General features: G+C 44.0%; 1 protein-coding gene across 5 annotated transcripts in view; it reads left to right on the top strand.

Moving 5' to 3' along the window:
• arid4b (AT-rich interaction domain 4B) overlaps window positions 1-23,329 on the top strand; it is a 170,623-nt gene extending 147,294 nt beyond the window's left edge. For all 5 annotated transcript variants that reach the window (XM_041188091.1, XM_041188092.1, XM_041188094.1 and 2 more), the window contains 4 exons: window positions 9,070-9,180; window positions 14,613-14,840; window positions 16,735-16,881; window positions 21,292-23,329. In XM_041188091.1, the coding sequence (XP_041044025.1) occupies window positions 9,070-9,180; window positions 14,613-14,840; window positions 16,735-16,881; window positions 21,292-21,428 (623 nt within the window). In that variant the 3' untranslated portion in view covers window positions 21,429-23,329. The remainder of the gene's footprint in view (window positions 1-9,069; window positions 9,181-14,612; window positions 14,841-16,734; window positions 16,882-21,291) is intronic.
• Window positions 23,330-23,974: the final 645 nt, after the last annotated feature.

The raw sequence follows: 23,974 nt of genomic DNA, 5'->3' as shown, positions 1-23,974 counted from the left end.
CTGATCTCCTGACCCCTTTAAGATATCCCTTAAAACCTACCTCTTTGACCAAGCTTTTGGTCATCCAATCTAATATCTTCTTATGTGGCTCGGTGTCATACTTTGTTTTATAATGCTCCTGTGAAGCAGCTTGGGATGTTTCATTCCAGTCAAGGTCCTATATAAGCATAAGTTATTAATAATTTGATGAAAGTTTGAAGTGGAGTAGAATCAGTCACTGCTAATCATTGTAGAATGTCAATGTTTCCAATAACATTAGCATTTTAAACACACCTGGAAAGAAATAAGACAAGTTTAAGAATGCATTCGCGTGCAGATTTGGATTTCTGCATCTTGCTTTCTATGCATCTTGGTGAATAAATGCCACCACGTGGTGTTTAGTGGTACTGACACAAAGCCAGAAAAATCCCACGCTTCTGTCTTTTGTTCATGGAGCGTCGATATCTCCCAATTTAAAGCACATATAAAAGTACACTTTCATTTTAGTGTGGTTGGTAACTTAGCAGATGACCTAAGAAGAGCAATGTTTCAGAAGTGGAAATAGACAGGAATATGAGGTTGAAAACTCATTTCTGGATCAAAGTATGACATCAAAGTATGAACAGACTGGTTCAATCTCAGACTGTTGCCAGGAGGAGGGACAGAGTGTGTAGTTACGGAATGGAGTTTGGAGCGAGGACTGAAAACAATGGTTTCAGTCTTCCCCAATATTTAATTGGAGGGTATTTCTGCTCATCGAGATAGATAAGAATGGAATCATTTGAGAGCAGTCCAACTCAGCTGAACGACAGTGGAGAGGTGTTGGGGCAGGATGGTGTGGTCAACCTTGCCAAAGGCTGTAGACAGGTCAAGAAGGATGAAGAGGGAAAGTTTATCTTTGTCACTGTCACAAATGAAATAGGAACAGGAGTAGACCATTTGGCCCTTCGAGCCTGCTCTGCCATTCAATAAGATCATGACTGATCATCTTGTGTTTCGATTTCCACATTCCCATCTGACCCTGATAACCTTTGATTACCGTGCCTAACTAGAATCTATCTACCTCTGCCTTAAAAATATTCAATGACCCCCCTCCTCCACCACCTTCTGAGGCAAAGAATTACAAAGTCGCACAATCCCCAGAGAAAAAGATTCTCCTCATCTCTGTCCTAAAAGGGCGACCCGTAATTTTAAAATAGTGCCCTCTAGTTCTGGACACACCCACAAGAGAAACATCCTTTTGACATCCACCTTGTCAAGGCCGTTCAGGATCTTGTATACTTCAATCAAATCACCCCTCACTCTCCTGAACTCCAGTGGAAACAAGGCCAATCTGCCCAACTTTTCCTCATAAGACAACCCACTCATTTCAGGTATCAATCTAGTAAACCTCCTTTGAACTGCCTCCAATGCATTTACATCCTTCCTTAAATAAGGAGACCAAAACTGCACACAATATTCGAGGTGCGGTCTCACCAATGCCCTGTATAACTGAAGCATAACAAAATACTTTTATGTTTAATTTCCCTCGTTATAAAGGATAGTGTTCCATTAGCCTTCTTAATTACTTGCTGTACCTGCATACTAACTTCTTGTGACTCACGTACGAGAACACCAAGATCCCTCTGCACCTCAGAATTATGCAGCTGTTGTCCATTTAAGTAATACTCTGCTTTTTTATTCTTCCTGCCAAAGTGAACATTTTCCCACATTAAACTCTATTTGCCAGATCTTTGCCCACTCACTCAACCTATCTATATCCATCTGCAACCTCCTCATGTACACTCCACAGCATACTTTCCTAACTATCTTTGTGTCACCTGCAAATTTAGCTACCATGTCTTCACTCCCCTCATTTAAGCCTTTGATGTAAACCATAAAAAGTCCAGGCCCCAGAACAGACTCCTGTGGCACGCCACTCGTCACATCCTGCCAATTGGAAAAAGAACCATTTATACATACTCTGCTTTCTGCCAGCCAGCCAATCTTCTATCCATGTTAATATGTTACCCATTCCACCATGCGCTTTTATTTTCCATAATAATCTTTGATGTGCCACCTTATCAAATGCCTTCTGGAAATCTAAGTGCAGGCTCTCCTTTATCCATTGCACATGTTACTCCTTCAAAGAACTCCAATAAATTGGTTAAACATGATTTTCCTTTCACAAAACCATGTTGACCAGTTGCCTTGAGCTCTTCTAAGTGCCCAGCTATAACTTCCTTAATGACTGATTCTAATAACTTCCCCACGACAGACGTCAAGCTAACTGGCCTACTGTTTCCCTTCTTGAATAGAGGAGTTATATTTGCTACTTTCTAATCTGATGGAACCTTCCTAGAATCTAGCGAATTTTGGAAAATTAACACCAGCGCATCGACTACCTCATTAGCCACTTCTTTTAAGACCCTAGGATGTAGTCCATTGGGACCCGGAGACTTGTCAGCCGCAGCTCCATCAATTTGCTCAGTACCGTTTTCCTAGTGATTTCAATTTCACCACTTCCTTTCTCCCATTCACCTCCTGATTTGCAGCTATTACTGGAATGTTTTTTGTATCCTGTATAGTGAACACAGAAGCAAAATATTTGTTCATTTCTTCTGCCATTTCCTTTTTATCTACTATTAACTCCCCACTGTCACTTTCTAGAGGATCAACTTTACTTACCCTTTTCCTTTTAAGTACATGTAGAAACTCTTGCTATCTGTTTTTACATTTCTAGCTAGCTTCCTCTCGTACTCTAATTTCTTTCTCCTCATTAACCTTTTAGTCATTCTCTGCCATTCTTTATATTCTGTCTAATCATCTTTTTGAAGTTGTATGCTTTTTCCTTAAGTTTGATGCTCTCCTTAATATCTCTAGTTAACCATGGATGGTAGGTCCTCCCCTGAGAATTTTTCTTTATCATAGGAATGTACTTATTCTGATTACTCTGAATTATCCCCTTAAATGTCTGCTACTGCTTCTCTATTGATCTATTCTCTAGCCTAGTTTCCCAATTCACTCCAGCTAGTTCAGCTTTCATCCCCACATAGTTGCCCTTATTTAAGTTTAAAATACTAGTCTTAGGCCCACTCTTCTCCCTTTCAAACTGGACATAAAATATAATCATATTGTGATCGCTGCTACCTAGGAATGCCTGACTCTGAAGTCATTAATTAATCCTGTCAAGTCTAATATAACCTGCTCTCTGGTTGGTTCCAGAACATGCTGCTCTAAGAAACTATCTCGAAAGCATTCTAAGAACTCCTCATCCAGGCTACTACTGCCAATCTGATTTTTCCAGTTTTTGTGTCTATTAAAATCACCCATGATTATTGCTGCCCCTTTATCACAAGCACACAATATTTTCTGTTGAATATTTTGTCCTACACTGTGGATACTGTTAGGGGGCCTATAGACCTCTCCTTAATGACATTTTCCCCCTACTATTCCTCATCTCCACCTAAACCGATTCCACATCCTGTTCTCCTGAACCAAGGTCATCTCTAACTATTGCATCAATGTCCTCTTTGACTAACAGTGCTACTCCTCCTTCCTATTCTTCTTGAATGTCATGTACCCTTCAATATTAAGGACCCAATCTTTGATGTCCTGCCAAGTCTCCAAAATTGTTATCAGGTCACATTTATTTACTTCAATGTGGGCCATCAATTCATTTACTTTGTTATGAATGCTATGTGTTTTCAGATAGACAGCCTTCAGTTTTGTCCTGCCATTTTCTGACACTCATTTCTCATTTTACTATTTTGATCTCTTGTCTTGACTTTACACCTTGAATTGCTACCTCTACCCAATTTTGATCCCTCACCCCTCTTGATTAGTTGAAAGCCCTCTCTACTTCCCTGGTTATGCAATTTGCGAAGACACATCGTCCCAATGGTACAGCCCCCACTTTACCCAGTACTGATGCCAGTGCGCTATGAACCGGAACCCATTTCTCCCACACCAATCTTTGAGCCACGCATTCATCTCTCTAATCTTATTTGCCCTATGCCAATTTGCATGTGGCTCAGGTAATAATCCAGAGATTATTACCTTTGCGGTTCTGCTTCTTAATTTGATACTTAGCTCCTCATATTGACTTTGCAGAACCTCTTTCCTAGTTCTATCTATGTCATTGGTACCTACATGGACCACAATAACTGGATCCTCTCCCTCCCATTGCAAGTTCCTCTCCAGCCCTGAACAGATGTCCAGAACCCTGGCACTGGGCAGGCAATAGAGCCATCTGGACTCTCGCTCTTTGCGACAGAGAATAGTGTCAATCCCCTTCACTGTATTATCCCCTATTACCACTACATTCCTTTTGGTTCCCCCTGCTTGAATGGCTTCCTGCACCACAGTGCCATGGCCAGCCAGCTCATCCACCTTGCAGACTGCTTTCATCCACACAGGATGAAAACTTGTTTGACAACTGCAAAGTCTGAGCCTCCACCCTACTGCCTGCTCGGTCCTATTAACTGCCTCACTGACAGCCACATCCTCCTGTCCCTCACTGCTGACCAAAACAGATGCGACTGTCTTCTGGAAGAAAGTATCCAGGTATTTCTCCCCCTCCCTTACATTGCGTAGTGTCTGCATTTCAGCTTCCAGATCAATAATCCTGATTGGAATTCCTCAAGCTGCTTACAGTTCCTGCAGACATGTTTATCATGGATCGCCTTGGCATCCAAAAGCACCCACATCTCACAGCTGCAACATAATGCCTGTCCCGTCATTCCAACTTACGTTATTTAGTAATTTACTTCAATTACTTTTTTCCTATGTGTGCTACAATTTGTGTTTATTGAATGCTAGTACCACTGACAACTAAAGGTTATACGCTTCTTAACTACAACTGTGTTTTAGATATTTGTTTAAATTGCTTTATTTTTATTGCCTTTATTTATCTTTATTGTTTGATTTTAATCTTAAAGTTTTCAAATTTTGGTTTATTATTTTAAAGTTTTAATTCTTTTTATTTAAAATTCAACCTTAACTCGCCCCTTAACTCGCCTGTCCTAAGCTGGTTTCTCACACACTGTCCCTTAGACTGAGCACTTACCGGTCAATCGACTTAATAGCTTCCTGTGACGTCGCAGTTGCTTTTTCTCTTTTTCCTGGGCTGCAGTTTTGCAGCAGTTGAAAGAGTGAAACAGCACGTTGCTCAGCTCCTGACTGTCTCCTGCAGGTCTGCTTTGACTCCCAGCAAGGTACCGAACCTGAAGCCTCCGCCGCTGTCCACACTCTTTCTCCTGCTCTCTGCGCCCTCGTCAGGCGGAGCTCCCCGCCACTGTCTGGGCCCTCGTCAGGCGGAGCTCCCCGCCGCTGTCTGGGCCCTCGTCAGGCGGAGCTCCCCGCCGCTGTCTGGGCCCTCGTCAGGCGGAGCTCCCCGCCGCTGTCTGGGCCCTCGTCAGGCGGAGCTCCCCGCCGCTGTCTGGGCCCTCGTCAGGCGGAGCTCCCCGCCGCTGTCTGGGCCCTCGTCAGGCGGAGCTCCCCGCCGCTGTCTGGGCCCTCGTCAGGCGGAGCTCCCCGCCGCTGTCTGGGCCCTCGTCAGGCGGAGCTCCCCGCCGCTGTCTGGGCCCTCGTCAGGCGGAGCTCCCCGCCGCTGTCTGGGCCCTCGTCAGGCGGAGCTCCCCGCCGCTGTCTGGGCCCTCGTCAGGCGGAGCTCCCCGCCGCTGTCTGGGCCCTCGTCAGGCGGAGCTCCCCGCCGCTGTCTGGGCCCTCGTCAGGCAGAGCTCCCCGCCGCTGTCTGGGCCCTCGTCAGGCGGAGCTCCCCGCCGCTCTCTGCTCGTTTTTTAAATAGAATTCACGATGGTCCATTTGCTTTGGGGGAAAAAATTCCTAAACTTTAAGTGGGGTGTGGTCCCTTTAAGAACTAGAACCTGATAACTGATACAAAAAACAGCTGGATTCGACTAAATGATCATGGGACCAAGTTGTCTGGGAGATGAATAATAAGAAAAGGAGCCAACAAGCGTGCTGCTGCAATTTTTGTTTCAGCGCAGTTACTGAACATGCTCAGTCTTTTTTAAAAACATACTGCTACTTGCCAACCCATCCGCCCGCTATCGCCCTCCCCGGATCTCCCACCCACCGCCTCACTCCCCAGACCTCCTGCTCCCACCATTGCAAAATAAGTTAGCATCAAGACTATCATTTCACCATTAATTACAACATACTACACGATGACCCAAAGAATAAATAAAGTGGCTAAGAGTCATTTTGAAAAGTTAAAAGGGGAGATTAATTCACTGGGTCATTATAACATCAGCTTTTAAAAGAAGCAATAACATAAAAGATTTGTTAGTAAGGAGAATTGGGACACAAGCAACCCCACTTCACAAGCCTCCTCCCCCTCTACTCACTCACTCACTCAGCAACCCACAGCTCAACCCTCGCAGTATCTCTCACTCTCTCTAACCCTGCCAGAGTCTCTGTGTATCCCCCTCTCTCTCCCTCACCCCCTTGGAGCCTGTGTGTCTCACTCCCTCGCCCCCTTGGAGTCTCTGTCTTTCTCACTCGTTCGCCCGCCTGCCCGCTCAAAGTATCTCATCGCCGCTGCTCCAGCTCACTCATTCAGTCCCCGTCACCACCACCTAATGCCACTGATGCTGGGTCACTTGTTGCTACGAGTTGTGGTTCTGGGACCATGGGTGCTAATAGTTTGTTGATTATATTGTTAAGGGTACACAGGTGATGGACATTGTTTGATTTGGGGCTAGGATCACATAAGAGAGAGACAGCTGGGGCACTGGTTAGTGGTTAGGAGGCAGACATCTGTATGAGTGCATCCTGTGAATAAACCTGCCATCAAGGAAAAGAACTGTGTTTTGTTTTGTACTTCACTATGTGGCTTGGATCCCGTAAGCACCCAGGAGCAGGAAGTCGTGGCTGGCTGTGGAGTTGGCCAACTTGATACAGGCACCAGGAGGCCAGGGATCAGTGACTGGGATGAGGGGGCCTGGGGTCGTCTGGTTGCTGTTCCCTTCCTTGTTCTGTCCGGGAGCAGCAGCTCTGGGTTCAGTGTGGATGTCTTTAGAGTGAGGGTAGGTGTGTTCCCAGGTACTGCCTCCCTGGCCAGTGGTCTGGATCCGAGCTGCTATTATTCAGCCTATCTGCATTATGCACCGCCATGTACCTTCCCACTGCTCCTCCAGTTGCAGGCTGTTTCACTTCCGTGCTTGCTGCTGATAGGCTCAATTGCAGCTCTTGAGAGAGCCCATCAGCAGCAAGCACGGGAGCGAAACAGCCTGCGATTGGAGGAGCACCTCCTCACAGACTCTGTCACTTCCATGTATGGGGGTGACTTTCCTCTCATTAGTCATCCCTTGATTGAATTTTCCAAGGCTTTCAAGGGCGAATTCACCTGCTGCCCTCATATTTTGAACCCTGTTTTACCTCCCTTCTCCATTGTCGTCTCACTGTTGCAACCAGCTAACTGGTATGAGCCCCATTGAAACTAGCACCATGGTTTGATCTTGGTAAATGTGGAACCTGAACCTCCAAATTTCATTTCACAGTGAGTGCGAGTGGGGAAAAAAGCAAGTAAGACTTGCATTTGTGTGGTGCCTTTCACGACCTCAGGACAGCCTAAAGTGCTTCACAGCCAATGAAGCAGAGCAATGTGTCAGTATCGAGGGAGTGTTGTACTGTCAGAGGTGCCGTCTTTGGGTTGCAATGTTAAACCAAGGCCTCATTTGGCCTTTGGAGAGGATGTAGAAGATTCCATAGCACTATTAGAAGAGCAGAGAAGTTCTCCCCGGTGTTTTGGCCAGTATTTTTCCCTCAAGGAAACATCACTAAAAGCAGATTATCTGGCTATTCATTTTGTTTACAATGTGTGGGATCTTACTGTCTGAAAATTGGCTCTTGCCTTTCTTACATGACTACATTTTCAAAGTGATCCATTGGTTGTGAGGCACTTTGGGACATCCTGAGGCTGTGACAAGCAGCTATATAAATATCTGAAAAGACTTTCTGGGTTTGGGAAAGAGTGGACAGAACTGAAGATTTGCAATATTGAAATGACAACGTAAATGCGCTTCATGCACTGAACGTACCTGCCTTGGCCAGAAATCAAAGCCCATAATATGGATGGGTGAGTTAACCAGCAGTGGAGAGCTGTTCTGCACTCTTGCGGTCTACCACCTTTCTCCCAGTTTCATTCTCCATCTTGACAGATTTTCCATGTTTTCCTTCCTTGTGCTATTCTCCTGTTACCAATTTGGACTCCTTCAGATAAGTCTTGTATCTGTACTTGTTCCATTACCACCCCCTCCTCCCTTCCACCCTTTTGTCATTCAATCTCTCCTGCCCTCCACCCTATCACAACTTTCCCTTTTGTTCTTTCCACACTTGCTGCTTTTTTCCCTTTCAGTTGCACTTGCTCAAAAGCTCAATATCTAACATCTTCCCTTTCTGATGAAAGATCATCAATTGAAACATGAACTTTGTTTCTCTTGCCGCACAGACCTGCTGAGTGTTTCCAGCATCTTTCAGAATTCCAGCATTCGCAGTATTTTTATCTTTGTGAGCTATTATCCTTAATTTGTGCAATCCCAAAGCTGAACGTAAAGGATACTGGGTCTCGATGAGTGGATGTTTCCTGCAGAAGGTCACCTTGTAAAAGCTTGTGGAGAAGGTGTGGAGAATTGCTGATCAAAGTATAGTGTGGCGTGGCTGGTTGTGAAACATAGGTACCAAATGGCCTGTTTCTGTGCTGTAAATTCTATGTAGTTAACAAGGGTGCCCTCTTGTGCAAAGACTGTGATACAACTGGCCCTACTCAGATCCAATCTGTCAACATCGTGCTCCTGTGAAATGTCAGGTTTTATCATGTTTAAATGTAAAATACTAGTGTTGGACATTCAAAAACAGATGGCCCTTTAGTGTAATGTGATTAGGTTGGATTGATGCAGGCTGTACTTGCAGTAAACTATTGCAGTTGCCAACCATTTTTGTCCATGTTGTATTCAAGGTAGAAAAGATGAAACAAACTCAGAGATTTACTCAAGGCTTTAAGAGTTAGGATAATGCTGTTAACCTCCATTTGATTTTGAGTTATTTTGTTCTGAAGTATGAATTCAATTTTTTGTTTCTTTCCAGCTGCTACTGGTCACAAAAGACCAAAAGATGCTCAGGGAGGAAATTCAACCAAGAAGCAAAAACGCAGTCACAAACGTTCAGGGATTAACAATAAAAAGAAAAGTCGGACAGGTGAGGCCCTTAATACCACTCATGTTCAGTTTAATGTGGTCATGCATGTATGTTTGTGGGGGATATTATGTGTTTTCTTTTCCCTTGACTATGAACACTCCCAGCCAAGAAAGAAACTTGCTCTCCTGCATCTGCAACAGGTATTACAGCAGCTCAGGATCATTCTTCCTAATGCTTTCCTTCTCCCCTTTCCCCATCTTCTCTCCTCCTTCCAAGCTGGAATGCCGTTTGTGCCCCCCTGAGACAGAATGATTGACGCTAGCAGTTGTTCAGCTGATGAGTCTCCGAGCTTTGGAATTCTGTCCTTAAACCTCTCTGCCCCTCTGCTTCTCTCTCCTCTTTGTAAGAAGCTCCCTAAGATCTACCTCTTTGAGCAAGCTTTTCCTCACCTGTCCTAATATCTCCTTATGCGGTGCAGTGTCAAATTGTGTTTGCTAATGCTCCTACGAATCACCTTTGGGAAGTTTTGCTCTTTTAAATGCGCTATATAAATCAACGTTGGTGTTGTTTCTATGGGCAGAATTTTCCCGTTGGTCATTTGGGGGCGGGGTCTGCTCGCTGACGGGAAAATGATGCGGGATGACATCGGGAGGAACCCCCGACGTCATCCCGGACCATTTAAATATTGAGGAAGGCGGGTGGACAGCGAAATCAGCTGTCTGCCTGCCGTCCTGTCAATGGCCAATTGAGGCCATTGACAGGATAATTAAGCTTGTTAAATGCCCTGCCTGTCCAACCTTAAGGTTGGTAGGCAGGCCAGGCGCCCCAGCAGGCTTCTGATAATACATGAAATCTCATCTACTGGTGGGATGAGGTTTCATGTCCGTTTTTAAAAACTTCAGTAAAGTTTGTGCTTCTTATTAACATGTCCCATTGTGACATTGTCACATGAGGGGGACATGTTAATTTTAATATTTTTCTGTTTTTAAAGATTTTTATACTGTCAGTAATCTCCCTGAGACAGCACTTAGTCTCAGGAAGTTGTGTGCGAAAGAGCGCACTTTGACAGATGGGGAATCTCTCCCCCTGCACAGAGAGCGCATAGCATTTCCTGTCGGGCAGGCAGCTGGGTGGGCCTTAATTGGCCCGCCCACTCCAAATGGCGGCGGGATCTGTTTCAGCAGCGGAGTTCAGCTGGCTGCCCGCCCGCTGCCGAGCCGGTGGGGCCCGCTCACCTATCAAGGTCAAAATTCTGGCCTAGTCTTAAAATTACACTGCATTCACATTCATAACTGTAAAAATGGGAAAAATACACTTGGAGTGATTTCCTCTTCCCTTAACTTCCTTCAGTGAAGATATCTGTTCAGAAAATATGCTGCCGTTTTATTGCTGCATGCAGAATCATTGAATGATTACAGAAGAAGTGCATTTGGCACATTGAACCCACGTCGGCTCTCTGCAAGAGCAATTTAGCTAGTTCCGTTCCCCGGCTTTACGCTGTAACCATGCTAACTTTTTATCTTCTCATGCTTATCCATTTCCCCTTTGAAAGCTATAATTGAATCTACTCGACCATGCTTTTAGACAGCACATTCTAGATCGCAATCACTCACTGTGTGAATATAAGTATTACCCCGTGTTGCTTTTGGCTGTATTGCCAATCAGTCTCCTCTGGTTCTTGACACTTCCACCAGTGAGAACAGCTTTTCCCTATCTACTCTGTAAAGACTCCTCGTGATTTTGAACTCCTCGATCAAACTACCTCTTAATTTGGAAAAACTCAGCAGGTCTAACAGCATCTGTGGAGAGAAAAAAAAGACTTAACATTTCGAGTGCATATGAGTCGAGTCCATTTGAAGAGTCATATGGACTCGAAATGTTAACTCTGTTTTTGTTTCTTTCCAAGATGTTGTTGGACCTGCTGAGTTTTTCCAGCATGTTCTGTTTCGTTTCAGATTTCCAGCATCCGTAGTATTTTGTTTTAATCGTTCCTTCTCAAAAGGAGAACAACCCCAGCTTTTCCAATCTATCCACATAGCTGAAGCCTTTCATCCTTGTATCCATTCTCATAAATCTTTTCTGCACCCTCTCTAATTCTGTATATCCTTCCAGAAGTGTGGTGCCCAGAATTGGACAGTCTACTCCTGTTGAGGCCAAACCAGTGTTTTATACAGGTTCATTATAACTTCCTTTCTTTTGTACTTAATGGCTCTATTTATAAAGTCCAGGACCCTGTGTGCCTTTTTAACCACTTTCTCAATCTGTTCTGCCACCTTCAGCAATTTGTGTAGATATACCTGCAGGTCCCTCTGCTCCTGCACCCTTTTTGGAATTGTATCCTTTATTTCATATTGCCTCTCATCATTTCCTACCAAAATGTATCACCTCACACATCTGGGCATTAAATTTCATTTGCCACAAGTCCTCCCATTCCACCAGCCTGTCTTTCCTTCTGAAGTCTATCACTATTCTCCTCACAGTTCACAATACTTCGTATGTATCAGCAGGAAAGTTTAACCAGAGTTGGTGTTGGACCCATTTACCCTGCAAATGTAGAGCTATTTCCATATCTATTCTTGTACATTTCCTAGAATCAAACAGCACAAATTGAGGCCATTTAGCCCATTGTGCCTCTGCCAGTTCTTTGGTACAGCTGTCCAATTTGTCCCAACTGCTCTTCCCCATAGCTCTGCCATTCCTTTAATTTTCCTCAGTTTTTTTTGTGTCTCCCTCAGTGCCACAGGATGCTGGGTTGCTGGGGACTACTTGCTAAATAGTCTACCCTATCTTGTCTTTCTCATCCTCCTTTGGGTTTAGGCTCAAAGGGGTATATCTTAAGAGGATGTCCGGACTCAGGAACATGCTGGGCTTTTGATGCAGTGCATTGGGGTACAAATACAGTCGCAAACTGATTGTAACATTGCTGAAATTTAATTTGGGCATTTTAAACAAAAAGTCATGTGCCAACTTAGAAAATTTCAGTGTGCATTTCCAAAAGAATATTTTTAATTTCCCTTGTAGCTTTAATCCTCTGAGTTTTAGTAATTATTCTTCTATCCACCCACCCTGACCCCACCCCTCTCAACCTCTGGGCACTTTTAGTGGGACAGTGGGAGTGTGGGGGCTGCTGGATAGTGATCAGGTTGGGGGAAGCTCCTTTCTTACTTCAGTTATCATTTGCTTCATCCCAACCAAGAATGTTGAGACCATAGGAGCAGGAGTAGGCCATTCGGCCTGTCAAGCCTGCTCCACTGTTCAATTAGATCATCTACCTTCCCACTTTCCCACACTATCCCCATATTCCTTGATGTCATTAGTATCCAGAATTCTATTGATTTTTGTCTTGAACATGCTCAGCCATTGAGCTTCCACAGCCCTCTTGAGGTAGAGAATTCCAAAGATTCACCACCTTCTGAGTGAAGAAATTTTTCTTCATCTCAGTCCTAAATGACCTGGCCCTTATTCTGAGACTGTGTCCCTCATTCTAGACTCTCCCACCAGGGGAAACATCCCATCTACATCCACCCTGTCATGCCCTGTAAGAATTTTGTAAGTTTCAATGAGATCACCTCTCATTCTTCAAAACTCTAGAGTATACAGGTCCAGTTTCCTCAATCTCTCCTCATAAGACAATCCCGCCATCTCAGGAATTAGTCTGGTGAATCTCCATTACGCTCCCTCTATGGCAAGTATATCCTTCCTTAGATGAGGAGACCAAAACAGTACACAATATTCCAGCTGTGGTCTCACCAAGGTTCTATACAATTGTAGCAAGACATCTTTTACTCCTGTACTCAAATACCTTTGTAACAAAGGCCAACATACCATTTGCCTTCCGAATTGCTTGCTGCACCTGCATGCTAGCTTTTAGCAACTCATGAACAAGAGCACCCAGATCATTTGGTCATCAACACTTTTCAACCTCTCATCATTTAAGAAATACTATGCTTTTCTGGTTTTTTTACCAAAGTGGATAACTACACATTTATTCACATTATATTCCATCTGCCATATTCTTGCCCATTCATTTAAGAAGCCTCCTTGCATCCTCCTCACAACTTACATTCCTACCCAATTTTATGTCATCAACAAATTTAGAAATCTTACATTGGGTCCCCAAATCGAAATAATTTATGTAAGTTATGAACAGCTGTAGCCCCAGCACTGATCCTTGTGGTAACCAATGAGGAAATAACCTGCCATCCTGAGAGTGACCCATTTATTCCTCCTGTCTGTACTCTGTCTGTTAACCAATTCTCAATCCATAGTATATTACCCCCAATCCAATGTGCTCTAATTTTGTTTACTAGCCTCCTGTGTGGGCCCTTATCAAAAGCCTTCTGAAAATCCAAATACGCCACATCCACTGGTTCTCCTTTATCTATGCTACAAGTCACATTCTCAAAAAAATTCCCAACAGGTTTGTCAAACATGACATCCTCTATGTAAATCCATGTTGAATCTGTGCAATCATATCATTATTTTCCAAGTGTTTAGTTATCACATCCTTTATAATAGATTCTAACATTTTCCCTACTATTGATGTCAAACTAACAGGCCTGTAGTTCTCTGTTTTCTCTGTCCTTCCCTTCTTAAATAGTGGGGTTACATTTGCTACTTTCCAATCTGCAGGAACCTTTCCAGAATCAATAGCATTTTGAAAAATAACCACCAATGCATCCACTATCTCTATAGCCATCTCCTTCAACACTCTGGGATGTAGCTCTTCAGGTCCAGGGGATTTATCAACCTTCAATCCAATTAATTTTTCAAGTACTACCTCTTTATTAATACTAATTTCTCTCGGTTCCTCGTATTCGCAAGTATCTCTGGGAAGACAGATACAAAGTAATTAGCAGCATTCCAATGGCAGTGGCAGCATTAGACTGCCACTTCCCCAATTGAGAGGTGCTAACTCAACATGGATAGGAGATCAAACTGATCAACATTCTGCTGAGCTGAATGGTGCAACCATCACTAGGCACTTGGAAGAGGGATTTGCTACATTTTGTCTTTGGAAGTCACACCTCAATTCAGCTGCCATTCGGCTGCATGTCTGACTCTCTTTCACTCTCTCTATCTTTGTCCTAGGTTCAAGCCCCATTCCAGGGACTTGAACACTGAATCCAGGCCAACATTCCCAGTGCAGTACTGAGCACTGTTGGAGATGCTGTCTTTCAGACAAGATGTAAAACTGAGACCCTGCCCACCCTCTCAGGTGGATGTGAAGATTCCCACAGTCACTATTTTGAAGAAGAGCAGAGGAGTTCTTCCCTTGTCCTGTCCAATATTTATCCCTCAATTAACATTACTGAAAAAATAATGATTTGGTCATTGTCACATTTGTGGGATCTTGCTGTGTGCAAATTAGCTACTTTGTTTCGTTGATTATGACAGTGACTAAACTTCAGAAATATTTCATTGGTTGTAAAGCACTCCTGAGGTCATGAAAGGCGTTATAGAAATGCAAGTCTGTCTTTCTTCCTGAGCAGCCAATAGCAGTGATAGTGAAGAGATGTCTGCAGGTGAAAATCCAGCTAAATCGGTACAAGTGAAGAAGAGTTCCTCCGTGGTACCACCAGGCATTAACTCTCTGCCGGGGAACACATCTACTGTCAAAGTACTGGCCCCTGGAAAGTCTCCTAGGAATGGAGAGAAAGATTCTACGCAGGAGCATGGTAGCAGGTCATCCAGAACCTATAAATGGAGTATTCAGATGGGTGAGTTTATCCCCATTTGACAAAATGTTTTCTGTTGTATATTCAGGTGGGAAATGCAAGGTGGTGGTTTACATTTCCCAAGGGAAACTGAGAATTTTCTCCCCTTCTCTCTCCAAAACAGTAACTCTCATCTAATTGCTATTGCGCCTCCTCCAGCCCTAAGCTCTGCATAGTCCTCACAAGCAGAGACGGGAGCTCCATCGGGGTTCTTGGGGCATGATGGTAGAGCATTGCACCATTTCTCTCCCCCACCCCCCGCCCCCAATATTTTACCAGTCACCCTGGTTAGGTTGTGAATGAAGCTAACGACCTGTCCAGATACAAATGGGTCTTCATTGTGGAAACAACCCATCTGCTGGATGTGAGGCAGCAATGCATGGGTCACTTCCTGTGCTGCTTGGCATGCAAAGGAAGAAGAGGGTTTGTTAGTTTAAAACTGGGTTAATTACAGGAATGGAGTCAGCTGAAATATCTTTCATAACACTCCATACAGAGGTACATGGAAGAAGAGGCTGAGGAAGACAAAGAGAGCTCTTGGTTGTCAATAAAAACAGCGACATGTCATAAAAAATTTTACAAATGACTGTTGCAGCCAGGCTAGTTCTTGTGTTTGTCTGCTCTAGGAACAAATGTCAAGCATAAGTCTCCTGCAGTGACTTATATCAAGTATTGGTCTCGTGCAGCCACATGCAGTCATATTGCTGATGTGCAATGTGTGTTACTCGCAGGCAGAGAGAAACACAAAAAGAGAGAAACTGCAAATGTTAAGGAGATGTGAAACAGCTAAAGTAAAATAAGTACAATTATTACTTTCAGTGCAGATTCCCAAAAGATATGAGCCATATTATATAGTAAATAGTCTATTGCAGGATACAAGGTTTTAATAAGCGATTCTTATGAGCAACACCCCTGCTCCTTGTATAGACTGCACATCAGCAGCTATGATTTTTACAAAATAAACTCCTCCTTGACTTGTGTGTGGTTTGTATGGCTTGGTAGTTTTGTCTGTATTAATCTTTACAGTCCCATTAGGACATAGGCTGAATTTATTTCTAATAGGAACATGCCTATATATATCTACATACCAACAATAAATTTTGCACAGTTTTGTTTTTCAAATGTTGATTACTGTTCTGTTAAATTGCCAATTCCATTCAGTTGTTTTATTTTTCTTCAGTTTTAAATTCTGGCTTATTTCTGTGTCTCCTCAGATCCCTATTTCTTCAGATTCCTGTAAGCGTCAGCTCAGGTTTAAAGATCCAGGTGTTTATACCATAGTAATGAGCTGAGCAGCTAGATTTTGAAGACTCATATTCACTTGAGATAACCGCTCCAAACAGGGTGCTGCTGACCCCAGCAATTAAACTCCCCTTTGAAAAGGGAATGTTGATGCGGGTTAGACCTTGCTGCCATGAGCTGTGAATAGTGATGACCCTGGTCTACCCATTCTCTGAGCCATCATCCTTTTGCTCACTAACCAACATTGCCTCCCAGTCCAGCAACGTCTCAGTTTTTTGTTTTCAACTCCCTCCATGGCCTTGCCCCTCCCTGTCCATGTAACCTACTGCAGCCCTACAACCATCCAAGATCTCTTGTGCTCCTCCAATTCTGACCTTGAGTGCATCCCCAATTTTTATTACTGCACCACTGACAGAGGAATTCCCTCCCTAGACCTTTCTACCCCATTCTTTGCCTTGATTGCAAATTGTGTGTGATAATACTCCTGTGAAGCATCTTGAGATGTTTTTGCTACATTAAAGGTCCTGTATAAATGCAAGCTGTTGTTGGGAGGTTGAAGTACATTGACCTTTAAACAGGTGATTGCTACAGGCATTTGGAGGATAAATGAAATCATATAATTGTTAGTCATTGTTTTAAAAACTCTGCTTTATAGCTAATGTTGAAAATATGAGCAGTGTGGAACGCATTGCATTCCTTCAAGAGAAGCTGCAGGAAATCAGGCGACATTACCTCTCCTTAAAATCAGAGGTGGCCTCCATTGATAGAAGAAGAAAACGCATGAAAAAGAAGGACCGTGATAGTAAGTCCAAAACCACATTGTACATTTTCACATTCACATTGTAAGAATTTGTACTGTTACTCAGCTGGCTTTAATTGCTCTGATCTGAAAATGCATTTGCTCCCTCTCCCCCTCTTCTCTTTCTAATGTGGTTCCGCTATTTAAGAAGGGTTGCAGAGATCAGCCAGGGAACTACAGACCAGTGAGTCTCACGTCAGTGGTAGGAAAACTATTGGAGAAAATTTTGAAGGAGAGAATCTATCTCCGCTTGGTGAGGCAAGCTATGATCAGGGATAGTCAGTATGGCTTTGTCAGAGGGAGATCATGCCTAACAAATTTGATTGAATTTTTTGAGGAGGTGACCAGGTGTGTAGATGAGGGTAGTGCAGTTGATGTAGTTTACATGGATTTCAGCAAAGCCTTTGACAAGGTCCCACATGGGAGACTTATAAAGAAGGCAAATGCACATGGGATACAGGATAATTTGAAAAGGTGGGTTCAAAATTGGCTTAGTTGTAGGAGACAGAGGGTATTGACAGAAGGCTGCTTTAGTGACTGGAAGCCCGTGTCCAGTGGCGTACCACAGGGATCTGTGCTGGGTCCCCTATTATTCATAATTTATACGCCATAGATGACTATGTGGGGGGTAGGATTAGTAAGTTTGCGGATGACTCAATGATTGGTCAGGTGGTTAACAGTGAGGTTGAGTGTCTTGGGCTACAGGAAGATATAGATGGGATGGTCAAATGGGCAGATAAGTGGCAGATGGAATTTAACCCAGTAAAGTGTGAGGTTGGAAGGAGTAATTTGACAAGGAAGTATTCAATGAACAGCATGACGCTAGGAAGTTCTGAGGAACAAAGGGACCTTGGCGTGTGTGTCCATAGATCTCTGAAGGCAGAGGGGCATGTTAGTGGGGTGGTGAAAAAGGCATTTGGGACACTTGCCTTTATCAATCAAGGCATAGATTACAAAAGTAGGGAGGTCATGTTGGAGTTGTATAGAACCTTGGTGAGGCCACAGCTGGAGTAATGTGTGCAGTTCTGGTCGCCACAATATAGGAAGGATGTGATTGCACTGGAGTTGGTGCAGAGGAGATTCACCAGGATGTTGCCTGGGATGAAACATTTAAGTTATGAAGAGAGGTTGGATAGATTTGGGTTGTTTTCGTTGAAGCAGAGAAGACTGAGGGGCAACCTGATCGAGGTGTACAAGATTGAGGGGCATGGACAGGGTGGATAGGGAGCAGCTGTTCCCCTTAATTGAAGGGTCAGTCTCAAGGGTCCGTAAGTTCAAGATGAGGGGCAGGAGGTTTAGGGGGATGTGAGGAAAAACATTTTTACCCAGAGGGTGGTGACGGTCTGGAATGCACTGCCTGGGAAGGTGGTGGAGACGGGTAGCCTCACATTCTTTAAAAAGTACCTGGATGAGCACTTGGCTCATCATAACATTCAAGGCTATGGGCCAAGTGGGATTAGGTAGGTAGGTCAGGTGTTTCTCACATGTCGGTGCAGGCTCGATGGGCCAAAGGGCCTCTTCTGCACTCTGCGATTCTGTGTGACTAGCGAAGCCCTTCAATGAAGCTGAAAGACAACATTTCTCATTATTCAGTGAAAGTGAATATATTTTCAGATTATAAAGTGACAAAATGTGTTCATCCATGCAGCCACTTGTGATCAGAATTTCTTAACTTGTCCAGGCCTACCACCTCTTCTAAGTGCTGCCCTGGCATCTGCAGTTGTCCCTGATGACTTCAGGCGTCCTTTGGAGAGCTGAGGCCTTGAGGGCCCCAGCTTGCTTTGGTTGTCCTCCTGTGGGCCAGATGCTCCCTCTGCAGTGACAGAGGACGAGATTGAGGGGGGTCACAGGCAAAGGCAGCTCGGACAGATCGTTCAGCGTCTGAGATTCCTGAGTGAGACACCCAGGAGTGTCCAGCTGCTGCTCCTCTTCCCATCAGGTGCCCAAGGGCCCCGGCCTGTCTCCTTGAGGAGAAGGAGCAATTGGAGGGACGTTGAGGTGTCCCGTTTCCCCTCGTATTGCCACTGTAGGAACTCACCCATGGCTACCACGATGGAGTGCAGGTCTGTGCACATCTCCACCTTCTGTTGGACCAGGGTCTCCATAGCATCCGTCATCCTTTCCATGGAGACCTCCATGTGTGCACATGTGGGTACCACTTCAGCGAGCAGGCGGAAGCACTTCTCTGACTCACGTGCCACTCTGTTGAAGGCTCCCAACAGCTCTATGTGATGTTCCCCCGCCTTCTGCTGACTCTTCACAATGAGTTGGAAGGCTGAATCCAGAGGTTCGTCCTCTGACTTTGACCTCGCAGATGTCTCTTCCCCAGCAGTCCTCCGAGTGCCGGGGAGCTCAGCTGAACCTGCCACCTCCTGCTGCGGGCACCTGTCCATGCAGTGATCACCAGATTGTGAATCCAAGCCTGTTCTAGATCTAGGTCCCACGAGGTGTGTGTCTTTGCGCTGGTGCAGGGTGTGGGTAAGCACTGTGCTGGATCTTCCAGGCTGCTTATTTCCAGCTTTTCAATGGAGGAGGTGTCCTCTTCGCTGGAGGTGAGGACCTGGGTGGAGCTGAGGGACTGGCTGGCTGAGGGTGTCGGTCGCTTGGCAGAGCTCCCTGTGAACCAAAGTAGAGATAATTAGTCCATGGCAGCAGAGTCAAAAGCAGGAGAAAGAGCGCCTGTTACGCTGAGAGAGGGATGATGTGGTGTAGTATCCTCACGTAGGTGTTCACCACTGACCTCACTGTCGCTGTAGGCACAGTCCACTTCCTCACCAGTCAGTGCAATGGCACGCTTCTCAAAGTAAGTGAGGGGCCTAATGTGAGCCATTCCACCCCCAGTCTGGGACGTCTCCCTGCTGCTGTGAGCCAGCCTCTCCTGCATGCAAAACAGATGGATAGAGTGTGAGCAGGACACGTGGCACTGTGTGGAACGTTTGTGTAGTGAACGGAGCCGTGAACGGAATGAGGACGCGAGCTCCAGAGAGTATGAACCTGATAGGATGTGAGAGTTAGTGATGTTGTCCCTTGAGGTGTGAAATCCCTGTGGATGTATGATGGGTTTGTGAGTGTGTGAGTTGAGAGTGATCAGGTGGTTGACTTACCCTGGAGGAATGGATGAGATCATTCATACTCTTCCTGCACTGACCGCCGCTCCCACCGCTTCCCAGGCTGGATTGGTGAGTCTGGTGGACCTCCTGTGGCCAGAGCAGGGTAGAGGACATCACGGCGGCCTTCCACTGTGTCCAGCAGGCAGACCAGAGAGGCGTCACCAAAATTAGGGCTGCCATCTTCTTTGCTTTCTGTCGCCTGGAGCAGTGCTGGTTTGTAGACCTGAAGTAGGCTGCACTTTGGTGTGCTTTAAATTTGGCGCCCAGAGCAAGGAAGTGCTGAGGTCATGGCGTGGTGGGCAAATCTGAGCCAGCCTGCCAGCAATCCCCATGTTTCCCATGAATGCATTATTAATGAGGGGGGAACGATATGACATGAAAACCCGCCATGGTGGCCGGCAGGTAAAACAACTTTTTTCACACCCGCTACTGCACTTTGGGCGAAATCATCCCAGATTTGCATTTTGAATTAATTCAACTTATTGTTAATGCAATCATAGAAATGACAACACTGAAAGAGGATGTTTAGCCGATCTTACCTGTGCTAGAACTATATTTAGAGCTACATGACCCCATCGTTACTGCAAACTCTAAGGATAAGGAAGGCAAGAATGGGAATAGAAACACTGGAAGGCGGCCCCAAGGGATGCCACCAAGAGGGAACTGGGTCTCTGTGTTTCCCTCCTGAGGCTTAGTACAATGCAACAGGGATCTGATTATGATTGTTAAAAGATCATGGGAAAGAAAAACTTGCATTGCTGATCTGTTTTTTAGTGATGTTGTTTGAAGGATGAATATTGGCCAAGACACCAGGGACTATTCCTCTGCCCTTCTTCAAAATAGTGCCGAGGAAATCTTTACATCCATCTGTGAGGGCAGAGGAACCTCGATTGAACACCTCATCCAAAAGGTATCACTTTGAGCAGTGCAGCAATCGGCCAGCATTTCCTGATGCTGTCTGCCCTCTGAGGTGTTTGTACAAGATCCCACAACACTAATTGGAAGAAGAGCAGGGTATCCTGGCCTGTATTTATCTTTCTACCAAAACTACTAAAACAGATCACCTGGCCATTATCACAATGTCTGTTTATGGGAGCTTCCTGTGCACAAATTGGCTGTTGTATTTCTTACATTACAACAATGACTAGAGAAGTACTTCATTGGCTGTAAAGCGCTTTGGGATGTCCTGAGATCATGAAAGACATGGTAGAAATGCAACTATTTCCTTTCTAGCTGATGTCTGTGTAATTTAGATTGGGGAAATTTTCCAACTACTTCATTTTTCTCTCTTTCTGATTCACAGCAAATGCCTCTGCGACAACGGCATCCTCTTCTTCCTCGCCCTCATCCAGCTCCATCACGGCAGCTGTCATGCTAACACTGGCTGACCCATCCGTATCCAACTCATCACAGAATGGGCTGTCGGTGGAATGTAGGTGATGAAAGGACCTCCCAACGCACAGTGCACTTAAACGGCTCCCGGGGCTACTTGTATTTTAATTTTTATTATTTTAATTATTTTTTTTAAGAAAAGGAGACGCTGGATAGAGGCACAAAGAAAAAATACGAAACTAAAAAAAACAATTCAGCTAGCACTATACTCCACAAGAAAAACTACTTCTCAGAAAACTAACGTAGCACTTAAGTGCACTTTCATGAAGATGAAGAAGTACAATGAAGTGTTCTGTCGGAGCAATAACCAATTGCAGTCTGTCTGGGAATCGTGTAACTGTTGATGGGTGGGCCTTATCATTATTATTTTTATTTTGGTGAGGGGGAGGAGGAGGGTCAGGAAGGGAATTCCGCCTCTTTATGTTCCTTGCCCGAAGATTTTGTACACGGCACACCGTTTCACCTGGCCGATTTTAACCAGCTCCAGCAGTGTATATGTGGGCTTGAACTGCTTCCCTCCCCTTTCCCATTTGAAGGCGGACCATTTGACGATCTCTGGTATTGATTTAGTTCTCTTTTATCGCACAAGCTTGCTGTTTCTTAAATGAATTTTACTGTTACTGTTTTTAAAACAACAAAAAAAAGAGAGATTGCTTGCAGCGTTATTTTGTGTAACACAAGCACAGGTAATTCAAAGACTACAGCGGGCAGTGAGTGCTGGAACAGAGTGCTTTTGGCATCAGCCTTCAAAGTGTAACCAAAATGCATACGAGATTCCTTCCTGATTACTGCCTTGTGTTTACAGGTTCGGATCTAGGGGAAAGGTTACTGTGAGTTTTCCCTGACGTGTTAAGTTGGAGAGGAAACCTATTTTGTCATTTTTATATAAAGTCATGGATATTTTTTCTTTAATTTTGATACAGAACATTTCGTCAAAAAAGAGAGAAAATAGCTAACAAAACCTGTAAAAAAAAAAAAAAAAATCTTTAAAAAAATCTGTGTATAATGAACATTGTACTTGCCAGCCTAAAAGATATATTTATTCTAGGGAAATAATGACAAGTTCTATTTTTGTGGGGTTTTTTTTCTTCCTTGTAAATGAAAGGAGATTTTTTTTCCTGAAAGCATATAAAATACTTGGTTTCTAATGCTCGTTTAATGATTAGCGAGGCAGATCAAAAGCAGCCTTCATACACATCCAGGCTGTGTAGCGACTGCCAACCCATGCTCTTTGAGATCTGCTGTGATTATTGAGGTGGCATTGGAGGATTTGAAATCAAGATACACAGTACACAGCCACACCCTGGAATAAACAAAACAAAACCTTTTGCCCAGATTTTATGTTGTATGTAACAATGAGTCTGTTATTTGTCTGATACATGTGACCCCATTACTTTTTATAATGCCTTTTGTATATTTAGAACACCCCTTCCCCCACCCCTCCCTTGGAGTTGTATTTAAAGAGCAGTGCTGTTGATGCACTGCACGTCTCTGTACAGAGTGTTTCACTGTTTTTATGGTAATTTTGGTGTACCTCGATTCAAAGTTAGCATGTTGCTTTCTATCTTTTTTAAAAGATATCAAAAAGTGAGAGAGGGTGCGCATCTCTTCACAAGAGCTGCCAGATGGTTTTATGTTTGTAGCTGTTGGGTTTCATTCGCCTCTGAATTAACACAAGATCTTTGTAGGAAAAACCTATTTGTTTGGTCTGTGTAGCTTGTGCTCTTTAAAATAATTTTTTGACAATGGTTACAGAAAATTTTGACCCTGTACATGACTGTGGAACCTTTGTTTGACAGTCCAATGTACTTTAAAAAGAACTTATTGAAAGTTATATAATATTTATTAGATTCCAAAAAAGGTTGGAAATTATGTAATTTATTGTAAAAAAAAAGTAAGCAAATTCAAAGGCTTCCATTTGAAATAAAATGCCATAGTTTGTGAACATATTTTCTTTCTAGTGCACCAAAATTTTTTTTAGCTGAATAAATGTGTTGAGTAAAGAGGTTTTAATCATTACCATGTCACTGTGTGGCTTGTACAACTGTTCCCACAATTTAGTCGGGGAGGGTGTCACTAAAACAAGCATCGCGATTCCCACCCCACTCCCAGCTGGTTAGCCGACTCTGATTGGTGAAAACTGTGGAGGTTTCACGTGACCTCCCATCTCCAACATTCCTGCCCAGTCACACAGCCTTTTTTTTTTCATTTGTGGTATTTCCATCAAATGTTCAAAAGAACATGGAGGGAAAATTGATTTGTTTTTGTTTACAGCAGTGTCCTGCAGTGAAGGTGATTCTTCCTCAACTCCTGGAGCAATTCTGCAGGGTTGGCAACCCTTACCCCACCATCGCCAACACCACTGTCTTTACCAAATTACTAGCCCAATCTACAAACAACCCTTTTCTCTCAAGGTCTAAATCCTTGCGGATCAATCCTACATTTTCCCATTTAAAGCTCTCCAATCAGGTATCCACTGCATCAAAACTAAGCCAACTGAAGATTTCAAGACAAAGATTAGTTTGATTTTTATAAAAGCAAAATACTGCGGATTCTGGAAATCTGAAATAAAAACACAAAATGCTGGAAATACT

This window comes from Carcharodon carcharias, chromosome 5, assembly GCF_017639515.1.
Source record: "Carcharodon carcharias isolate sCarCar2 chromosome 5, sCarCar2.pri, whole genome shotgun sequence".
NCBI lineage: Eukaryota > Metazoa > Chordata > Chondrichthyes > Lamniformes > Lamnidae > Carcharodon > Carcharodon carcharias.
The sequence above is the reverse complement of the archived record's forward strand: the minus strand, read 5'-3'. Positions and strand labels throughout refer to the sequence as shown.